The sequence below is a fragment of the Bos grunniens genome, chromosome 6 (assembly GCF_055505025.1).
Source record: "Bos grunniens cultivar Pamir isolate PY7600 chromosome 6, Bosgru_T2T1.0, whole genome shotgun sequence".
Classification (NCBI taxonomy): Eukaryota; Metazoa; Chordata; class Mammalia; order Artiodactyla; family Bovidae; genus Bos; species Bos grunniens.
Genome location: NC_141170.1, coordinates 61744055 through 61762895, shown reverse-complemented (window position 1 = coordinate 61762895; position 18841 = coordinate 61744055). Strand labels below are relative to the sequence as shown.

Here is an 18841-nt window from a genome sequence, read left to right as displayed (position 1 = left end):
CTCTATGGACTTATTTTATTTCTTTTCTTGCCCAGTTGCCCTGGCTGGAACCTCCACCTCCAGTATAGTGTAAAATAAAAGTGGAAATACTGGGTATCCTTTTTCTGCTTCTAATCTTAGGTAGAAAGCTTTCAGTGCTCCTTAAGTATCATGTTAGATATGTTTTTCTTTAAAACATGTCCTTTACTCAGGTGGAAGAAGTTAATTTCTATTACTAGTTGAGGGTTGTTTTTTTTTAAATCACGAAGCAGTGTTGGATTTAGTTGGACTCTTTTGTATCTGTTGAGACTGACTATATGGGTTTTGTCCTTTATTAATATATAGTGTCTCCCATTAGTTGATTTTCTGATGCTAATGCTACATTTATGGAATAAATCCCACCTAGTTGTGTTATATAATTCTTTTTATGTGCTACCAGGTTAGGAATTTTAGTACTTTTGTTGAGGATGTTTATTTTCATAAGAGATGTTGCTTTGTATTTTCCTCATAATATTTTTGTCTAGCTGTGATACCAAGATCATACTGGTCTCAGAGTAAGTTAGGAGTGTTCTTTTGTAGACTGAATAATTGATACAAATGCTTTTGTAAACATTGGGTAGAATTCACCAGTTTATCCATCTGAACCTAGGCTTTTCTTTTTATGCAGCTTTTTAAAACTTACTACTTAATCTCTTGTCATAAATATCTTCACATTTTCTATTCTATCTTGAGTCAATTTACATAGCCAGTGTCTCTTTAGGAATTTGTCCATTTCATGTAAGGGATCTAATTAATTGGCACACAGATGTCCATAGTATTCTCTAATAATTCTTCTATTTCTGTAAGGTTAATAGTTATAGCCTCTTTCACCCCACATTTTAGATAGCTTTTTTTTTTTTTTTTTGGTCTGTTCATTTAGTTTTGTCCCCTTTGTTGATCTCTTCAAGAACCAATTTTTGGTTTGTTTTTTCTAAATTTTCTATTCTGTTTCATCAATTTCCATTGTCATCTATTATTTCCTTCCTCCTGCTTGCTTTGGCTTGCCCTTGATCTCCTCTTCCTATTGTCTTCAGTTAAATTATTGAAATCTTAATTTTTATATAGGTGTTTATAGGTCTAAATTCCTCTAAGTACTACTTTACTTGCATCTCACAATTTCAGTATGTTGTATCTTCATTTTTCATTCATCTCAAAGTAATTTTTAATTTCCCTAGTAATTTCTTCTTTGATTCATTGGTTATTTAGGAGTGTTAATTTGCAAATACTGGTGAATTTTCCAAGTTTCTGTTATTAATTTCTGATACCATCCCGTTGTATTCAGAGAACATACTTTATATGAATTAAATCTATTTAAGGTTATTGAGGCTTGTTTTATCATCTAACATATGGTCTATCCTGGAGAATGTTCTCTGTGGACTTAAGAATGTACATTCTGTTGTTGGATAGATTGTCCTAAGACATTAGAACCAGTTGGTTTATGGTATTGCTTCAGTCTTCTAGGATTTTGGTGATCTTCTTTCTAGTTCTTCTTCCCATTATTGAATGAGATATTCAGTCTCCAGTCGTTACAGTTGAATTGTCAGTTTCTCCTTCACTGCTGTCGGTTTGTGGTTCATGTATTTTAAGGCTCTTTGTTTGTTGCACATACATTTATGATTGTTATATCTTCCTGTTGGATGGACCCTTATTATAAAATGTCCCTCTTCATCTCTAGTTATATTGTTTTAAAATTTATTTTCTGTGATATTAAAATAGCCCTGTGAGCTTTCCTATGGTTGGTGTTGGCGTGATAAATCTTTTTCCACCGTTTTAACCAATCTGCCCAATGTATCGGAAAAGGCAATGGCACCCCACTCCAGCACTCTTGCCTGGAAAATCCCATGGACGGAGGGGCGTGGAAGGCTGCAGTCCATGGGGTCGCTGAGGGTCGGACGCGACTGAGCGACTTCACTTTCACTTTTCACTTTCATGCATTGGAGAAGGAAATGGCAACCCACTCCAGTGTTCTTGCCTGGAGAATCCCAGGGACGGGGGAGCCTGGTGGGCTGCCGTCTATGGGGTCACACAGTCGGACACGACTGAAGCGACTTAGCAGCAGCCCAATGTATATCTCCTGTAGAAGCATATTGTCGAGTCTTGCTTTTATCCAGTATCAGTCTCTGCCTTTGTATTGTTTAAATCAGTCACACTTAATATATTGACATAATGGTATTATTGACATAATGGGATTTACTTCTGTCATTTTACTTTTATTCTATATATTTGTCATTTGTTTTCCTCTATTTGCTTTGCTTTGCAGTGTGTGACTGTTTTCTAGTTTAACATTCTAATTCCTTTAATGATTTTTTCACTATTTTTGAGTAATTTTTCTTTGTAGTTAAAGACATATACATATTGTTAGTATAAATCATAAGCAGATTCTAAGTTAATTCCATTGAGCTAGGTGGCTCAGTGGTAAAGAATCTGCTTGTAAAACATGAGACATGGGTTCAATCTCTGTATCAGAAAGATCCCATGGAGAAGGAAATGGCAACCTACTCCAGTATTCTTGCCTGGGAAATCCCATGGACACAGGAGCCTGGCGGGTTACAGTCCATGAGGTCACACAGAGTCAGACATGACTTAAGTGACTCAATAGAGTCAGCAATAGAGACAGCAATAGAAAGACTACTCCCTTATAGCTCTATTCCCTTTTCTCCCTTTTTGTGCTATTGTTATTATATATTCAACATCTAATAAGTTACAATGACATCATTATTACTTTATATAATTTTATGTCACTTAAAGGTTTGACTGGAATAGCAGGTATATATTTACAGCTTTTGTTACATCAACTTTTCATTTTTACCATTTCTGTATCTCATTTATTCTAAATCATACCTTTCCTCAGATCCTCAAACAGTGTCAGCCAAAAGGATGGGGACCAGGTTCTGTGTATGGTTGTTTGTGTATGGCACAACCGAGTTATCATTCACATTGCAGATTCGTGTGTTTATTTTGACAGTTTATTGGCAGATGGTCAAAAATGTCTTGTTTAGTAATTTCAGTATATGAAGTTCAGTAATTTACAGTTCTGTCCAGTTAAACTTTGTGATGGTGAAGTATATATAAATATATCTGCACTTTCTAACATGAAAGTCAGTAACTGCATGTGACTAGTAAGCATTTGAACTGAATTTTTTAGTTTATATTAACTTTTAGATAACCACAGCTAATGGCTCTCATATTAGACAGTGAAGTTATATCTCAGATGTTCCCCTTTCTTAATATTAAAGCAAGAACCCTAAAATAAGTGTTCATAGTTTCATATGTTATAGAACTCATTGCCTGGGCCATAGGAATATTTTTTAAAGAATCTGTTATATCTCCATCAGCCACCTAAAAATTCAAGTGCAGATAGACAGAGATTTTGGTACAGACACTTATGTGGGGTGTTGGCCAAAAGAAGGGAAGTACACAGTACTTGGGGCACACTGGAGGATCCATGCCCTGGGTCTCCATCTCACTGGATACCTTGCAAACAGTAAGGAGAGGGTTCTTTTTTCTGCTTATAGGAAATAAGGAAAAGAAGAATTCTTCAAAGCTACAATTAGAAACGTTTACCTTATGCAGATAGCAGTTGAGTAAAGGGAATGAAACTCATACTGCTCTCCATAGCAAATTTTTCAAAGAGTGTAATTGTACAAGTTCTTACAGATTCTCAGAATCTTTCCTTGTAGTCTTTGAAGTAAGGAGACAGAGGATCCCATTATCCTCACTTCTCTGTAAGGTATCCCTTTCATTGTCTTCTATATACATTTTTTCAGATATGTAGTGATGAAAGCTGAGCTGCTTAGGGGCTTAGAGATAACAGATATAAGCAAAATGTCCCCATGGGATAACAGGTTTCTTTTTTTTATTTTTTTAAAGAAATGTGTTTATTTAACTTTGGGTCAGTATATGCGAATGCCCATTGTGGTTTTCCCTTCTCATATTGAGACACAGTGTAAAATTACACACTGTTCCTTATCTCAGATAATGTAGAAACTACATCCCAGCTGCTTTCAGACTTCTGAAATCCTGTTGCCATTTCAATATAATGAAAGCCTGCACTGAAAAGCCTCTGACATTTAACATTTCATTTTCTCTGGGCCCATGTCAACAGTATAATCAGGGACAAAAAAAAAGAAATTATAGTGTTCATCCCCAAACCATCATGGTATTAAAAAAAAAAAAATACCCCTTTAGATTAATCTTAAAAATCATTTTCCCTCTCAAAGGCAAAACATGCTGCCAAGAGAAAAGTTAGAAGTCATATTAGCTTAATATTGTGAATAAGAATAAAGCCTACATGTCAGTTGAGTTTTCCTGCAGGTGAATTAACACTGCCTCCTCTCTTGGTCCCCAGGTCATAGATCTGTACTGGGGAATTGATGAAGATGAATGGGACAGCCCTGAGCTCCAGAAGACCCGCATGAAGCTGCTGGAAGATTGTTTGAAAACTTCTGCAGGTCCATGTTTTGTTGTGGGTATAGAAACACTAATGCTTTATATTAAATTGTAGATGAATGTGAGAATTCTTGATTTGTGATTCTTAAAAGGCTTTTAGAATGCGGGAGCAGGAAATACTTGCTTTTCTATATCTATTTAAAATTCTTAAACTGTCTCCTTGTCCTCAGTGTGTGAGGACAAAATCCTCCACTTGCCATGAACAGCACTGCAAATTAACGGTTAATAATTTGAAGTGGTAATCAAAGGGAGGGCTTGGGGTTGACAACAATTTCCAAGCACCTTGTGATCACCAGTGAGGATTACTCAGTCCTCCAATAAGTATCCTCATTTTCCTTACATTTTATCATGTGGTATTCCATCCTAGTATCTGTTTCTCAACATTAGAATTTCTGGCATATTTCTTTAAACACTGTGGCTGAAACATTGTTCAACTAAATACACTGTGTCAGATCCACCAATAGGAATTGATATCATGTGGAAAAAAATTGTTTTTATGGTGATTTTCAGCCAGAGATGCTCAAGTGGAACATTATCATTAATTTGTCATTATTTTCTAAAGGGATATCCAAATCCAAATCCAGTCCTCTGTGTAAACACAGTGGTGGTAAGAGAAGCAGATCACTCTGTGACAGATGATGCACTAAATCATGGCCTTAATTTAGCTGAAGAAAGACCTTATCTTGAACCCAAACACTCCTACCAGCCGATAGGGAAGTTGGCCCTTTCCACACAGATGTTCTGAGGTTGATGGATGCTTGTGAATTACTAGTGGAGAAAATGTCATAGTATACAATTAAAAGCTAGATTCAGTGTATCAGTAAAAGCTTTTAATATGTATTTGCATGTCCATTTATATTCAAACTCCACATAAGGGGTAAAGTACATAAAGGATGTTCTATAATATTTTTAGTATGTGGATAAATTATTCATTTATTCACCAGCTACTTAGTGAATGCTGTTCCTAGTGAATGCTCTTAGTTTTGGGGCAAGTAGATTTATATGAAATGATCATTTTGTAGGTCAGTTTCTTATGACTAATGTTAGAGTTGTACTGAAAAGGTAAGACTTTGTTTCCTCATGGAGGATTATTCTTATGTGGGACTTGCATCATTTTTATGTGGGACTAACAAGAGAGGGCAGATAAATATCAAAGCAACAAGTAAACAACAAGTCAGATGGTAACAAGAGCTATGGAGAAAAATACAAAAAGGAAGGAAGAGAGGGAAGAGAAGTGAGGGGAGAGACTTGTTATTTTGAGTAGAAAGGTGGAGAAAGCCTCACCAGTAAGATGACTGTGGAGGCAGCGGCAGGACAAGGGACAGGGAAGAACCAAGTGGACGGTGCATGCACAGCTTTCCAGGAGAGGAATTGGGGAGCGTGCGTGGCGCGCTCAGGAGAGAGGAAGCAGGTGGGTGCCTAAAGCAGCATGAGCACAAGAGTGTGGGAGTGGGGTCTTGTCACCTTGAAACTGACCAGAAAGACTTTACTGTACTCGGTCATGAGAAGCCAGAGTACGTGGAGCAGAGGACTGAGATCCGACTCATGCTAAAGCCTACTGTGGCTGCCGGGGGTAGGACAGAGGGCAAAGCATGAAAACTAACGTGATATGCAAAACAAGAACATACATGGTTGGGGGGTAGAGAATGGACATCCAAAAACAGTGTCCTGTGGTCTGAACAGAATGCAGGAAATCCTAAAAAAGTCTATAGATACCCGAAGAGCTAGTAGTGGAGGAGGAATTAAGGCTTTTTCCATGAGTCTTCAGGGGGTAGAGAGAGAGCAGTGGGTAGAAATCACAGGGAGACAGGTTTTGGCTCCAAGTGAAGCTGTTAGAGGCTTTAGCTTTCTCTCAGATTTGGGAGTCAGAGATCCCTGGGTCTCACTGACATTTCACAGCTGTGGGACATGGGAGGAACTTCTTTACCATTCTAAGCTTTGGCTTTCTTATCTGCAAACTGGAAATAATAGTTACCTGCCTCCTGGTGTCTTTCTGAGGATGAAATGAAATTACAGGACACTTTTTATAGTGTCTGATAAATAGTAACCCACAAAAAGTATTATTTTTTTGTCGTAATCATTATCTCTCAAAACTGCCTAAATTGTTGGTGATGCACTCTTTATAGATTCATCAAACTAGAGAACACAGATCACTCTGACAGAGATGCTGTAGGAGAGATAGACAAATTAGACCAAATTCCACCATGCTTAGAAAGCTAGATTTAGAAGACAAAGAGCTGTGTGTGTGTATGCCCTGGGGCATCTCTATTGCTGTGATCTTCATAGCTTTAGACCGATCCAGCCTCAGAAATTCAGGGATAAGAGAGACATTCTTCTCCTTTTATCTTCCTGTAGAGTATCATACCCAAAGTAACTAAAATTAGTCATGGCCATTAATCCCTAGAAGTTGCTGGCAGGGGGATGAATAAAGACTTCGTAAGTTCATGCAGGTTCTGAGAGTAAAGGTTAACTGATAGAATACCGTAACAACTTCACTGAACATAAGCAAATCATTTATCCCTCCTTCTGTTCCCTATTTCACGTTGAAACTCAAGGCAACCATAATAAAACCCTGTGGACAGAGCCAGGATTATTCACCCCAGTGATCCTAAATCATGCAAGGCCTATTTCACTGCTTATAGGAAAAAGTACGTCTCTTATGCCCTTTCCTGTTGTAACTATGGTAACAGTGGGCTATGTGTGTAGCTTTTGAGCTCCAGTTTCCCTGCCCACTGCTCCCTTGTGATATTTCGAGAAGTCATGATGACCCCCCTGGGATGCAAAGCATGGCATATTACTTCCCTAGTGCTGAAGTCTTTGGCAAGAAAATTTACTATTACTCAATGAAAAAAAAAATGTGTTTTTATCTTCAAAGCCTTCACAGATACTAGCCCTTATGTTAGTTACAAATTCAGTACCAGACAAAGCTTTCATATTTGAGTACCTCAGGAATTGAAGTCCAAAGGGAACTTGGACTTAAATGTTGTATGCAGATGGTTCTTTTCAACTTCCTTTCCTAAAAGTTGTCCTTTGAGATGGGGCCTGGGGTCCCAGAGACAGGCAGGCTATGCCTGCTAATCCCAGGAAGTTCTTTGCACACTTGCTTTGAGGACAGAGAGATGGAGTAAGGTACCTAGACAAGTGTCCAGTTTCGCTCTCAGGATTAACTTGGGAGATATACCACACTGAAATTCATCATCTCTACTAAGAAAGAACAGCTTTTGTAGACGTGGATTAGAAGGCTCAGACAGTGAGGAAAACCTACAATTTTTATTTCACAACTGGAGTTAGAGCCCTAGTTCTGACAGGGCAGGTCACTGACCTCACCTTGCTTTAATTATCACATCCATAAAATGGGAAAAAATAACAGTAAACTGAAAGTAAAATAAGTATAAAAGGTTTGTTGTAGAAACCAAATGTGATGGTGTATGTGAGAGTTCTTTGTAAACTATAAAGAGCTCCACAAGTATTAGTTATTATTCAGTGGTGATTTTGTTATTTTCCAATGAGAATAAAATGTTTTTATTAATACTGGGTGTTTATGTGATACTGGAAAATTTTCCCTTTGAAAATGTGGAGGATAGTCTCAGTGTAGAAAGGGTTAATACCTGATTCAGACAGTCAAATATTAAAGGGTTTTTGAGTTCATTCTTAACATTATAAAATGTAGAGAGTATATATTAATTTGCTGAAATTTACTTACTAAGACCTTTACCTGCTCCCAAGAAGGGATTCTGATCAGGACTGCAGTTAACAAGGGGGCAGCTCACAGCTGGGTCCAGAATCACTATCTGTTTCTCCTTTTAAGTGCAGAGAATTGCTTCAGCCTTCACAAAGTATGGAAAGTTCAGCAGAATCTTTCCCCACCAGCCTGTTCCACCCACTTAATTCAGGAAAAGTCCTTATGAAGGGGAGAAAAATCTCACCTCCTGGAGAGAGCAGAGTCCATATACATACTGCCTATCTCAGCCCCATTCCTCTCCACAAGATGTGTTTATGGGGAGAGAGTGTTTTCTTCTTGTCATCCCTCCAGACTCAGAGCAGCCCGAGAAAATTGGTTGTGGAGTTTGGGCATTGACTCTGGATCTTGAGTAAAGTCCCATCTCATAGCAGAAGTTGATAAAACCTTAAGTAATCTGCTGGCTTAAACTGGAGTTTGAAAAGCTTAGATAACTTTAGGGATGCTGCACCCAAATATGTGGCTGCATGCTCTGCTCTGTGGGGTACAGACAGTATCGCACTGCATTCCCTCAATCCACAGCGTGGATGATGTAGAAATCTACTGAGAAAGGTATTGGCAGGTTCCCCTAGGAGAGCCATGACTGGCCTCTGCACCCCCAAAAAAAAAGAGCACCAGTTAGAGACAGAGATTCCGTGACTTAACATTCAGAGAGGTGTTCCCCACATCTTAGAGTCAGGACAAAGAGAATATGCCACCTGTAGTATTGTTTTGTTAATTCTCAGGAGTCTCAGGAAGCCAAAGCACATGTAGCATTCTCATTGGGGCTACCCGATTGCACAAATATGTTAGCAAGATCAAACCAGTCAACCCTAAAGGAAATCAACCCTGAGTATTCATTGGAAGGACTGATGCTAGAGCTGAAGCTCCAGTTCTTTGGCCACCTGATGCGAAGAGCCAACTCATTGGAAAAGATCCTGATGCTGAGAAAGATTAAGGGCAAGAGGAAAAGGGGATAAGAAGGGATGAGATGATTGGATGGAATCACCAACTCAGTGGACATGAGTTTGATCAAACTCTGGGAGTAAAGGTCAGGGAAGCATGGTGTGCTGCAGTTCATGGGGTCTCAGAGTCAGACATGACTTAGTGACTGAACCAACAACATATTAGCACTGAAGAGAGAAATAGTCAAGACCAAAGGAATGGGACTGTTGCCATCATTCTTACCTGAGTGTAAGCAGATGCTGAAGCAGCCTCCTTACCTGCCCCCCAGCATTCACACACACTGCCATCAGTGGCCAAGGACAGAGAAAGAAAGGCCGTGGTCTTGCCTACCATAGACAGCTCCAGGCGGCGGCTTTAAAACCACTATGCACCAAGGAAGCAGAAGAAATCTTAGCAGGCTAGGTTTTAAAGCAGAAGCATGAAGACTTAAGGAATTAAACTGAGAAATCTATTACTTAGCAAGTTTAAGTTTTTCCACTAGCCAAAAAAGACAAGACAAAGCCACAGCTGTTATTGATAAAAATTAAACCATCCCATATTTGTACATCACCAAGTGAATTAAACCTATAGCATTTAGATCAGTTCATCATGACCTGTGTCACCAGTCTCCTTCAGAGTTAAATTATACCCCCTTGACAGTTGAAGTTTAGTTTCTTACTTTAATTTTTAAGAAAATCATACAGTGAGAGTTAAGTCATTCAATTTAAAGAAAGAATTATTGTTTTTATAACAGTTTTGCTTTGGAAAATAGTTCATTTTATCCACATTTCAACTTTGGTTGACTTACATTTTAGGTACACTAAAAAAAAAATACATGAAAAATTAAAATAAGTGCTTAATGTTTGTACTTTAACAAAATGTACAGTTTTTTATGACTTAGTTTTCAAATTTGTAAGTACAGATTTATTATTTTAAAAAGTACTAAAATGGGGACACAGATTTGAACTGGAAAGTCATCTAAATGAAACAATCTAGACATTTTTTAAGTTTTTTAAAAAAAAATTTTAATAAAAATTAATCTAAAATCTCAGATTTTCTAGGTATGTTTTGCTTGCACAATCAAGAATTCTTTACATATAAAATTAAGTTTGTCCAAGGACTTCCCTTAATCACTAATGGTCCAGTGGTTCAATCACAGGTCAGGGGACTAGTTACATGCCATAACTAAGAGTCCACATGTTGCAGCTAAGACTTGGGGCAGCCAAATGTTTAAAAAAAAAAAAAAAAAAAGCCCAAATTAAACTTTTCCAGTTGAAATCATCCAGATATTATAGTTCTAAGATAGGTTCCATTAATAAATAACTTGAGCACCACCAAAAAAAGTTAGAATGGGCAAACATTAAAAAATACTGTTTAAAAAAAAGAAAAGCTAGTTATCTCACAGGTGGAAGCCAAAATAGCACCATTTGGTTAATTGTTGCTAATATATAAAATGTTTCCACAATAAAATTTTAATACTAATACATAAGCTATTTTCACAGTTTAACTCACTATTTCACAGCTTATGTAAAGTAGCACATTTTATATGGTTAAAAGAATTACAAAGTCAACTGGAGAGCAGTTAGCCTCCTTATAACTTAATTGGTAAGAAAATTTTCACTTAAAACAAGGACTGCAACAACTTAAAGAGCTTAGTGGAGCTGTGGAGACAAAAATGATTAAAATCTCCAGAGAAAAAGGGTCCTTCCTTGGTGAGCTGGCTTTACAGATTGATGTGTTCCAAAAGCATCAGTGGTTGTCATGAGTCGTTTGCTGACCATTGGGCAACACGGGTGATAGAAAGCTGGGGTGGAAAAGCCAAAGTAAGGTTGGTATTTAGGAGACACAGTCCACTAGATCGTAACAGAAAATTCAAGACTCTTGAAACACTTTAGTTCAAAGCAAACTGAATCAAACTGTAACCCGTTGCACCCAGTTCAAATACTGAATGGACTATCATGATTAGATTCTCACCTTATCAGTCTAACATAGGAAAATAAACCCCTCAATAAAAGTTCTTTTAAATACAATGCCCAGAATACAATGAAAATTACAGAATGTGCAAAGAATCAAGAAAACATACATATAAATTTTTTTTAAGTATACAATAAAAGTCAGTCCCAAGGTGAGCAAGATGATGGAATGGGCAATCAAAAACTGTTAAAAATACGTCAATGAAAATTAAAGACAGGTAAATGAATGAGATTGATTTCAACAAAGAAATGAAATCAAAAAATTTATATTTTAGAACAGACACCAGATCTAAAATTAAAAATGTATTTGATGGGATTTAACAGAAGATTGAACATAAGACTGAATTAATGAACTCAGAGAGAAGTCAATAGAAAATATCCAAACTGAAATACAGATTTTAAAAATTAGTAAAAACAGAATGAAGCAGAAGAGACATGTGAGCCACAGTCAGTCTCACATAAGAGTAACTGGAGTCCCAGAAAAAGAGGATGGGGAAAGTGAGAATTTTTCCAAAAATGTTTAAAGACATCAACCCATATAGATTCAAAAAGCTCAGTTAACTGTAAGCAAAAAAATTACATCTGAGTTTGGACAGAGGAGCCTGGCAGTCTACAGTCCAGGGGATCTCAAAGAGTTGAACACGACTCAGCACACACATTATAGTAAATGCTGAAAACAAAAAATAAAGGAAAAAATTAAAAGCTATCAAAAGGAAGAAAAACATTGCCTGCACAAAAACAACAGATTTTCAGCTGATTTTTAATATGGAAGCTTTAGAAATCAAAAGACAGTAAAAGGTCCCAAATGTTGGAGACGAGATGGCAGAGTAGAAGGCCCTCCTCTCATAAGCACACCAAAATCACTGACTGAGAACAACTATCAATAAAAAGACTGGGATCTGTTAACAACAACAACAACAAAAACTCTGCATCCAAAGACAAAGAAGAAACCACTAGCTGGTAGGAGGGGCACGCTTGCAATATAATCAAAATCCCATACCACCCAAGGGAGCAGCCCACAAACTGGGGAATAATTATAGCCACAAGTTCTCCCATGAGAGAACAGTGAGCACCAGCCAGGCTCCCCAGCCTACAAGTCTAGCTTCCAGAGGAGGAGCCCCCAGAGTGTTGAGCTTTCAGAGCTAGCAGGGCTTCATCGCAGGAGCGCCACAGGACAGGGGGAAACAGACTCAACTCTTGGAGAGTGCACACAAGGTCTCACGTACACCAGGACCCAGGGCAAAAGCAGTAACTCCTAGGAGCCTAGGTTAGACCTGCCTGCTGGTCTTGGAGAGGCTCCAGGGAAGGCAGACTGGGGGGACATGGGGAAGGGTGGCATGGAGCTATGGCTCTCTCTGGGTCATAAAAGAGAGCATGGCTCTCTCTGGGGTCATAAAAGCTGGTGGCAGAAACAGTGGGGACCTATGTGAACTCTAACTAGAGGCAGACATTTTGGATTCTGGGCACAAAGACCTGGCCCTACCCAACAGCCTGTAAGCTCCAATACTGGGATGCCTCAGCCCAGATAACCAATAGAGCAGGAACATAGCCCTACCTATCAGCAGACAGGCAGCCTAAAGACTTCCTGAGCCCACAACAACCTCTAGACACACCCTGCTCACCAGAGGGCCAAGACCCACCACCACCCACCAGAAAACCTTCGCAAGCCTCTAGACCAGCCTCACCCAACTAGGGGTGGACATTAGAAACAAAACTACAGTCCTACAGACCCGAGTCCACAAACACAAGTCAGAACCTACCCTGGAACTGGCTGGTCTCCGGACCTAAGAAAAGCTGAAGGCAAAGGAGAAAAGGAAAGGTATAGCATTTGAATGGAGAGTTCCAAAGAATAGCAAGGAGAGATAAGAAACCCTTCCTCAGTGATCAGTGCAAAGAAATAGAGGAAAACAATAGAATGGGAAAGACTAGAGATCTCTTCAAGAAAATTAGAGATACCAAGGGAACTTTTCATGCAAAGATGGGCACAATAAAGGACAGAAATGATATGGACCTAAGAGAAGCAGAAGATATTAAGAAGAGGTGGCAAGAACACCCAGAAGAACTATACAAAAAAGATCTTTACAACCCAGATAATCACGATGGTGTGATCACTCATCTAGAACCAGACATCCTGGAATGTGAAGTCAAGTGGGCCTTAGGAAGCATCACTATGAACAAAGCTAGTGGAGGTGATGGAATTCCAGTTGAACTATTTCAAATCCTAAAAGATGATTCTGTGAAAGTGCTGCACTCAGTATGCCAGCAAATTTGGAAAACTCAGCAGTGGCCACAGGACTGGAAAATGTCAGTTTTCATTCCAATCCCAAAGAAAGGCAATGCCAAAGAATGTTCAAACTACCACACAATTGTGCTCATCTCCCACGCTAGCAAAGTAATGCTCAAAATTCTCTAAGCCAGGCTTCAACAGTATGTGAACCATGAACTCCCAGATGTTCTACCTGGATTTAGAAAAGGTAGAGGAACCAGAGATCAAATTACCAACATCCATGGGACCATCGAAAAAGCAAGAGAGTTCCAGAAAAACGTCTATTTCTGCTTTATTGACTATGCCAAAGCCTTTGACTGTGTTAATCACAATAAACTGTGGAAAATTCTGAAAGAGATGGGAATACTAGACCACCTAACCTGCCTCCTGAAGAATCTGTATGCAGGTCAGGAAGTAACACAGAACTGGACATGAAACAACAGACTGGTTCCAAACAGGGAAAGGAGTACATCAAGGCTGTATATTGTCACCCTGCTTATTTAACTTATATGCAGAGTATAACATGAGAAACACTGGGCTAGATGAAGCACAAGCTGGAATCAAGATTGCTGAGAGAAATATCAATAACCTCAGATATGCAGATGACACCACCCTTATGGCAGAAAACGAAGAACTCAGGACCCTCTTGATGAAAGTGAAAGAGGAGAGTGAAAAAGTTGGCTTAAAACTCAACATTCAGAAAACTAAGATTATGGCATCTGGTTCCATCACTTCATGGCAAATAGATGGGGAAGCAATGGAAACAAGGACAGACTTTATTTTGGGGGGCTCCAAAATCACTGCAGATGGTTACTGCAGCCATAAAATTAAAAGACGCTTACTCCTTGGAAGAAAAGTTATGACTGACCTAGACAGCATATTAAAAAGCAGAGACATTACTTGGCCAACAAAGGTCCGTCTAGTCAAAGCTATGGTTTTTCCAGTAGTCATGTGTGGATGTGAGAGTTGGACTATAAAGAAAGCTGAGTGTGAAATAATTGATGCTTTTGAACTGTGGTGTTGTAGAAGACTTTTGAGGATCCCTTGGACAGCAAGGAGATCCAACCAGTCCATCCTAAAGGAAATCAGTCCTGAATATTCATTGGAAGGACTGATGCTGAAGCTGAAACTCTAATACTTTGGCCACCTGATGTGAAGAACTGACTCATTTGAAAAGATCCTGATGCTGGGAAAAACTGAAGGTAGGAGGAGAAGGGGACGACAGAGGATGAGATGGTTGGATGGCATCACGAACTCGATGGACATGAGTTTGAGTGAACTCCAGGAGTTGGTGATGGACAGGGAAGCCTGGCGTGCTGCAGTCCATGGGGTCACAAAGGGTCAGACACAACTGAGCAACTGAACTGAACTGAACATCTGTCCTTCTGAAATTATTCCAAAAATTGCATAAGGAGGAATTTCAAATTGATTCTGTGAGAACACCCTCAGCCTGATAACAAAACCCAGAAGTACCACAAAAAAGAAAATTACAGGCCAACATAACTGATGAACATACACACAGAAATCCTCAACAAAATACTAGTAAACCAAATCCAACAATACATTTAAAGATAATACATCATGAACAAGAGGGATTTATCCCAGGGATGCAAAGATTTTTCAATCTCTGCAAATCAACCAGTTTGATGCAACACTTTAACAAATTAAATGGAAAGTATATGACACAATAGATGCAGAAAAACCTTTTGATAAAATTTAACACACAGTAAGTCCCCTAGATATAGATGAGTTCCATTTCAAGAGCATGTTTGTGAGTCCATTTTGTTCATAAGTACAACAATGTGAGCAACTGCAGTACCAACTACTACAAATTAGCTATATAGTACTGTAATAAGTTTATAATACTTTTCACACAAATAATACATTAAAAGGAAAAATAAAAGTTTTAAGCTTACAGTACAGTACCTTGACAAGTACAGTAATACAGTACAATGGCTGGCAAATAGGAACTGGCATCGAGTGAACAGGGAAGAAGAGCTACTGAATGGCGTAGAGGAGATAGGTGATGGTAGTGCTGAAGGACTGTCAGCAATAGGAAGCACAGGGCAAGCTACAATTTCATTCATGCCTGATGTTGATGGCACAAGTTCTGGTTTCTTACTGGATTTACTTCTATCTACCCTCTTGAATAAACAATCCAGTGACAGCTTGGTAGTATCTTTTTCTTGTTGTAGATGACATGGTAGCCCTGGGTTGTATTCTGAATGTCTGCTACAACCTTCAGGTACTGTTCTATATAATGGGTCCTGTGCCTCCAAACCGGAGAAGGCAATGGCACCCCACTCCAGCACTCTTTGCCTGGAAAATCCCTTGGACGGAGGAGCCTGGTGGGCTGCAGTCCATGGGGTCGCGAAGAGTCTGAGTGACTTCACTTTCACTTTTCTGCATTGGAGAAGGAAGTGGCAACCCACTCCAGTATTCTTGCCTGGAGAATCCCAGGGACAGGGGAGCCTGGTGGGCTGCCGTCTATGGGGTTGCAGAGAGTCAGACACGACTGAAGCGACTTAGCAGCAGCAGTGCCTCCAAACTAAGTGACTCCTCAAATAAAGAAAATTCCCATGCCCATGCCATTCCCTGCATCATGAATCTCCTCAGTTCTCCAGCAGTACCAGCTTCATCACTGCTACCTTGACGCTTGCTTCTGGACATCCTGGGCTTGAACTAAAGAGACTGTACTTCTCAGTACTGTACAGTAGAGGATCCAAAAACACAACCACTGGTAGTGGATCCACACATGTAAGTGTACACCAGGTGTGAACTAATTTACGTGATTGGACTTGCAAATACACATTTGCATCTTTGAAAGGTCACAACTTGAAGGTTTATATGTAGGGGACTTACTGAATATTTCTGATAAAAATTCTCTATAAAGTGGCCATAGAGAGAATCTACCTTAACATAAAGTTGGACCATAAGGAAGGCTGAGCAGCAAAGAATTGATTTTCAAATTGTGGTGTTGGAGAAGACTCTTGAGAGTCCCTTGGACTGCAAGGAGATCAAAGCAATCAATCCTAAAGAAAATCAACTCTGAATATTCATTGAAAGGACTGATGCTGAAGCTGAAGCTCCAGTCCTTTGGCCACCTGATGTGAAGAGCCAACTCATTGGAAAAGATCCTGTTACTGGGAGAGATTGAAGGTAAAAGGAGAAGGGGTCAGCAGAGGATGAGGTTAGATAGCATCACCAACACAATGGATATAAATTTGAGCAAACTGGGAGATAGTAGAAGACAGAGGAGCCTGGTGTGCTGCAGTTCAACCGATCACAAAGAATCAGACATGACTTAGTGATAACAACACCTCAACAAAATAAAGGCCATACATGACAAACCCATAGCTAACATCATACTCAACAATGAAAAGCTAAAAGTATTTCCTTCAAGATAAGCATGTCTACCCTCTCCACTTTCAATCCACATAGTTTTGGAAGTCTTAGCCACAGCAATCAGAAAAAGAAAAGAAATAAAAGGATCTAAATTGGAAAAGAAGTGAAACAGACACTCTTTGCGGATGACATACTATACATAGAAAATCCTAAAGACACTACCAAAAAATTACTAGAGCTTGTCAAGGAATTCAGTAAAGTTGCAGGATACAAAATTAAAACACAGAAATCTGTTGCATTTCTAAACATTAACAATGAAAGATCAGAAGAAGAAATAAAGGAAACAATCCCATTTACAATTGCATCAAATAGAAGAAAATACCTAGGAATAAACCTACCTAAGGAAGCAAAAGACCTGTACTTCAAAAACTGTAAGATGCTAATGAAAGAAATTGAAGATGACACAAACTGATTGAAAGATATACTGTGTTCTTGGATTGGAAGAATCCATATTGTCGAAATGACTATACTACCCAAGGCAATCTATAATTTAATGCAATTCCTATCAGATTACCAATGGCGTTTTTCACAGAACTAGAACAAAAACTTTTTTAATTGGTGTGGAAATGTAAAAGTCTCCAAATGGCCAAAGTAATCTTGAGAAAGAAAAACAGCTGGAGGACTCAACCTCCCTGACTTCAGACTATACTACAAAGCCACAATCATCAAGACAGTACATTACTGGTACAAAAACGGGGGGAAAAAATCAAAGGAACAGGATAGAAAGCCAAGAAATAAACCCATGCACTTATGGTCATAGTCTATGACAAAGGAGATAGGAGTATACAGTGGAGAAAAACCAGTGTCTTTAATTAGTGGTGCTGGTCAAACTGGACAGCTGCATGTAAAAGAATGAAATTAGAGCATTCTCTAACACCATACACAAAAATAAACTCAAAATAGATTAAAAACCTAAATGTAAGACCAAATACTATAAAACCCCAAGGAAAACACAGGCAAGACACTCTTTCACATAAATTGAAGCAATATATTTTTTGATCCATTTCCTACAGTAATGCGGAGAAGGAAATGGCAACCCACTCCAGTACTCTTGCCTGGAAAATTCCATGGATGGAGGAGCCTGGTGGGCTGCAGTCCATGAAGTCACAAAGAGTCAAACATGACTAAGCAACAAACACATACACACACCACTACAGTAATGGAAATAAAAGCAAAAATAAACAAATGGGACCTAATTGAACTTTAAGATTTTTGCACAACAAAAGAAACCATAAACAAAATGAAAAAATCTAAAGAACGGGGAGAAGATATTTGCAAATGATGCAACTGACAAGTAATTAATTTTCAAAATATACAAATAGCTGATATGCCTCAATATCAGAAAAAAAAAACAGTCAAAAAAGGGCAGAAGATCTAAATAGACATTTCTCCGAAGAAAGCGTACAAATGGCCAAAAGGCATATGAAAAGATGCTTGATGTCACTAATTACTAGAGAAATGCAAATCAAAACTACAGTGAAGTATCACCTCATAACAGTCAGAATAGCCATCATCAAAAAACTTACAATAATAAATGCTGGAGGGGATGTGGTAACAAAGGAACCCTCATGCACAGTTAGTGGGAATGTAAACTGGTGCAGCCACTATGGAGGATAGTATGGAGGTTCCTTAAAAAACTAAAAATAGAGCCACTATATGAACCTGCAGTCCCACTCCTGGGTATACATCTGGAGAAAAACATGGTCCAATAGGTACATGCACACCAGTGTTCATTGCAGCACTGCTTACAATAGATAAGACTTACAAGCTATCTAAATGTCCATCAACAGATGAACTGATAAAGAATATTGTAGTACAATGGAATATTACTCAGTTTAAAAAAGAATGAAATAATGACATTTGCAGCAACATATGAGCCTAGAGATTATCATACTAAGTGAAGTAAATCAGACAAAAACAAATATCATGATATCACTTATATGTGAAATATTGGGGAAAAAATATACAAATGAACTTATTTCCAAAATAGGAAGAGATTCACAGACATAAAAAACAAAAATGCCAAAGGGAAAAGGAGGATGGGGAAGGGATAATTGGGAGGTTGGG

General features: G+C 38.7%; 1 protein-coding gene across 2 annotated transcripts in view; it reads left to right on the top strand.

Moving 5' to 3' along the window:
- The window catches only part of LOC147370825 (NACHT and WD repeat domain-containing protein 2-like), a 126956-nt gene extending 122424 nt beyond the window's left edge, over positions 1–4532 (top strand). For both annotated transcript variants that reach the window (XM_086406183.1, XM_086406184.1), the window contains one exon: positions 4367–4532. In XM_086406183.1, the coding sequence (XP_086262309.1) occupies positions 4367–4522 (156 nt within the window). In that variant the 3' untranslated portion in view covers positions 4523–4532. The remainder of the gene's footprint in view (positions 1–4366) is intronic.
- The last annotated feature ends 14309 nt before the right edge of the window (positions 4533–18841 follow it).